Here is a 1,885-nt window from a genome sequence, read left to right on the forward strand (position 1 = left end):
GATCCTCAGATCTCAGCCTCCTGAGTAGCTAGGATTACAGGCATGAGCCACCAGCGCCCGGCTCATGAGTATATTTCTTATCAAGCATTGTTGCCTCCTCCTTTGTTTTTCCCCTACCATCCCTTTCCTCCCACCTCCACAACTGCACTCCCCTCCCCCACCCCCAGTTCTGTACAGTGTTTAGCAGATTCTCTCCCGTTCTTGATGACAGGTTTGTGTGATCATTTGATAAGTTTCATCATTTTCTACCCTCCATGAGAGAGGAAATGATACTTTTATTCATGATGTCAGTGTTATAGTACATATGCTTATTATATATTTAATGGAATTGTTACTTATTTGAATATCAACAGATATGTGGAATTGTATAGTCTGTGAGTTATGTATTAATAAAGCTACTTTAAAAAGTAATCCTAGGGGGTAGGGATATAGCTTGTGGTAGAGAACAAAAAGACCCTGAGGTTAGCCCCCAGTATTTTAATGAGTTTAATGAATAGTCATTTCAGAAAAATAGTCTGGAATAGTAACATTGGTTATTTTGGGGTATTGCTAGTATAGATGAGATACACAGTTTTTCTGAGCACTGTTTCTGTTTCAGTTAAAGTTGTTAGCATGCTTCCCAGTACTAACAGTGGCTTGCTTCATCCAGTGACTCTTGAGGCTCATTAAGTAAGACCTCAAGGGAAATTACTAAGTGATTTATATGTTTGTTTGTTCTTTTTTAAACCGATTTTTGTTCTTCTTTTTGGTTGTGCTGGGTATGGAATTCAGGGCCTCACACATCTAGACAAATGCTGTCCTACTGTGCCATACCCCAGCCCTACAGAAATTTTAGGAGGTTTGGGATCACTGCAACCTGCCTTCTTAGCTGTGCATAGCCTTCCAGGCTGTTAGTTCACTCAGGTCTGTTTCTCTAGAGCATCAGGCACGGGATAAGGAGTTGGGAATTTAGTGCAGAGAGTACCTTCTTTCTGCCCATTTCTCTATGGCATTTCTACAGCCTTAACAGAGTGTCTGTCAAGAGCAAACAAAGTGTCTGCATAGAGCACTGGAAGCCAACAAGCATAGTTTGGCCCCTTCTCAACTAAGGCAGTTCCTTACCTTTTTAATCCTAATTATCTCATCTACAAAATGAGGGGTTGGACAATGATAGAGTTCCTTCTATAGGTAAAATCTCAAGTCCTCTTGCTTTCCTCTCACTGTTTGCCTTTCCCCTCACTACTGTTGTCTCCTGAGTGGTATGTCCTCACTGGGGGCCATCCCAACCCAGGAGAGGAGAGCAGTGCCCCCTCAGCTCACTCAGCATTTCTAAGATACAGGAAGGATCTCACTGTATAGACCAGTCTGACCTTGAGTTTGGGATTCTCCTGCCTCAGCCTTCTGAATGTTGGGATTACATGTACCAGCATGCCTAGATAAATAATAAGGTGGGTTTTTGTTTTGCTTTGACAGGAAAGAATGCTTAGGTTAAGAGAGGGTCTTAGATGTAATTATAATCTGTATCTAGAAATGTCTAAAATGTGTTAACTGGTTTCAAAAATGTCAATTATGACTATGTATCTTTGTTTTCTGAAATGTGTATTTACATTTACATTTTGGGGATTTTTCAGGGTTCTTCATGAACATATCCAGAGATTGTCCAAAGTGGTAACTGCAAACCACAGAGCTCTTCAGATACCAGAGGTAAAGTGGGTTTATGTGGCGCGGGCTGCAGGAATATTACATTCATGCTTTGATAGAGAACTAGAGTTCAGTAAAACAGAAAATCCCAATTGCACAAGGTGCTGTTCACTGTTGTAACTGTTTTTTTTGTTTGTTTGTTTTTTTGGGGGTCCAGTCATGGGGCCTAAACTCTGGGCCTGGGCGCTGTCCCTCAGCTCAAGGC

At 41.4% G+C, this 1,885-nt stretch overlaps 1 protein-coding gene across 1 annotated transcript in view; it reads left to right on the top strand.

Annotated features, from left to right (window-relative positions):
* Gapvd1 (GTPase activating protein and VPS9 domains 1) overlaps positions 1-1,885 on the top strand; it is a 98,995-nt gene that overhangs the window by 88,279 nt on the left and 8,831 nt on the right. The window contains exon 23 of the mRNA XM_013021262.1: positions 1,611-1,683. Within this exon, the coding sequence (XP_012876716.1) occupies positions 1,611-1,683 (73 nt within the window). The remainder of the gene's footprint in view (positions 1-1,610; positions 1,684-1,885) is intronic.

The sequence above is a fragment of the Dipodomys ordii genome, unplaced genomic scaffold (assembly GCF_000151885.1).
Source record: "Dipodomys ordii isolate 6190 unplaced genomic scaffold, Dord_2.0 Scaffold55, whole genome shotgun sequence".
In the NCBI taxonomy this organism is placed as follows: domain Eukaryota; kingdom Metazoa; phylum Chordata; class Mammalia; order Rodentia; family Heteromyidae; genus Dipodomys; species Dipodomys ordii.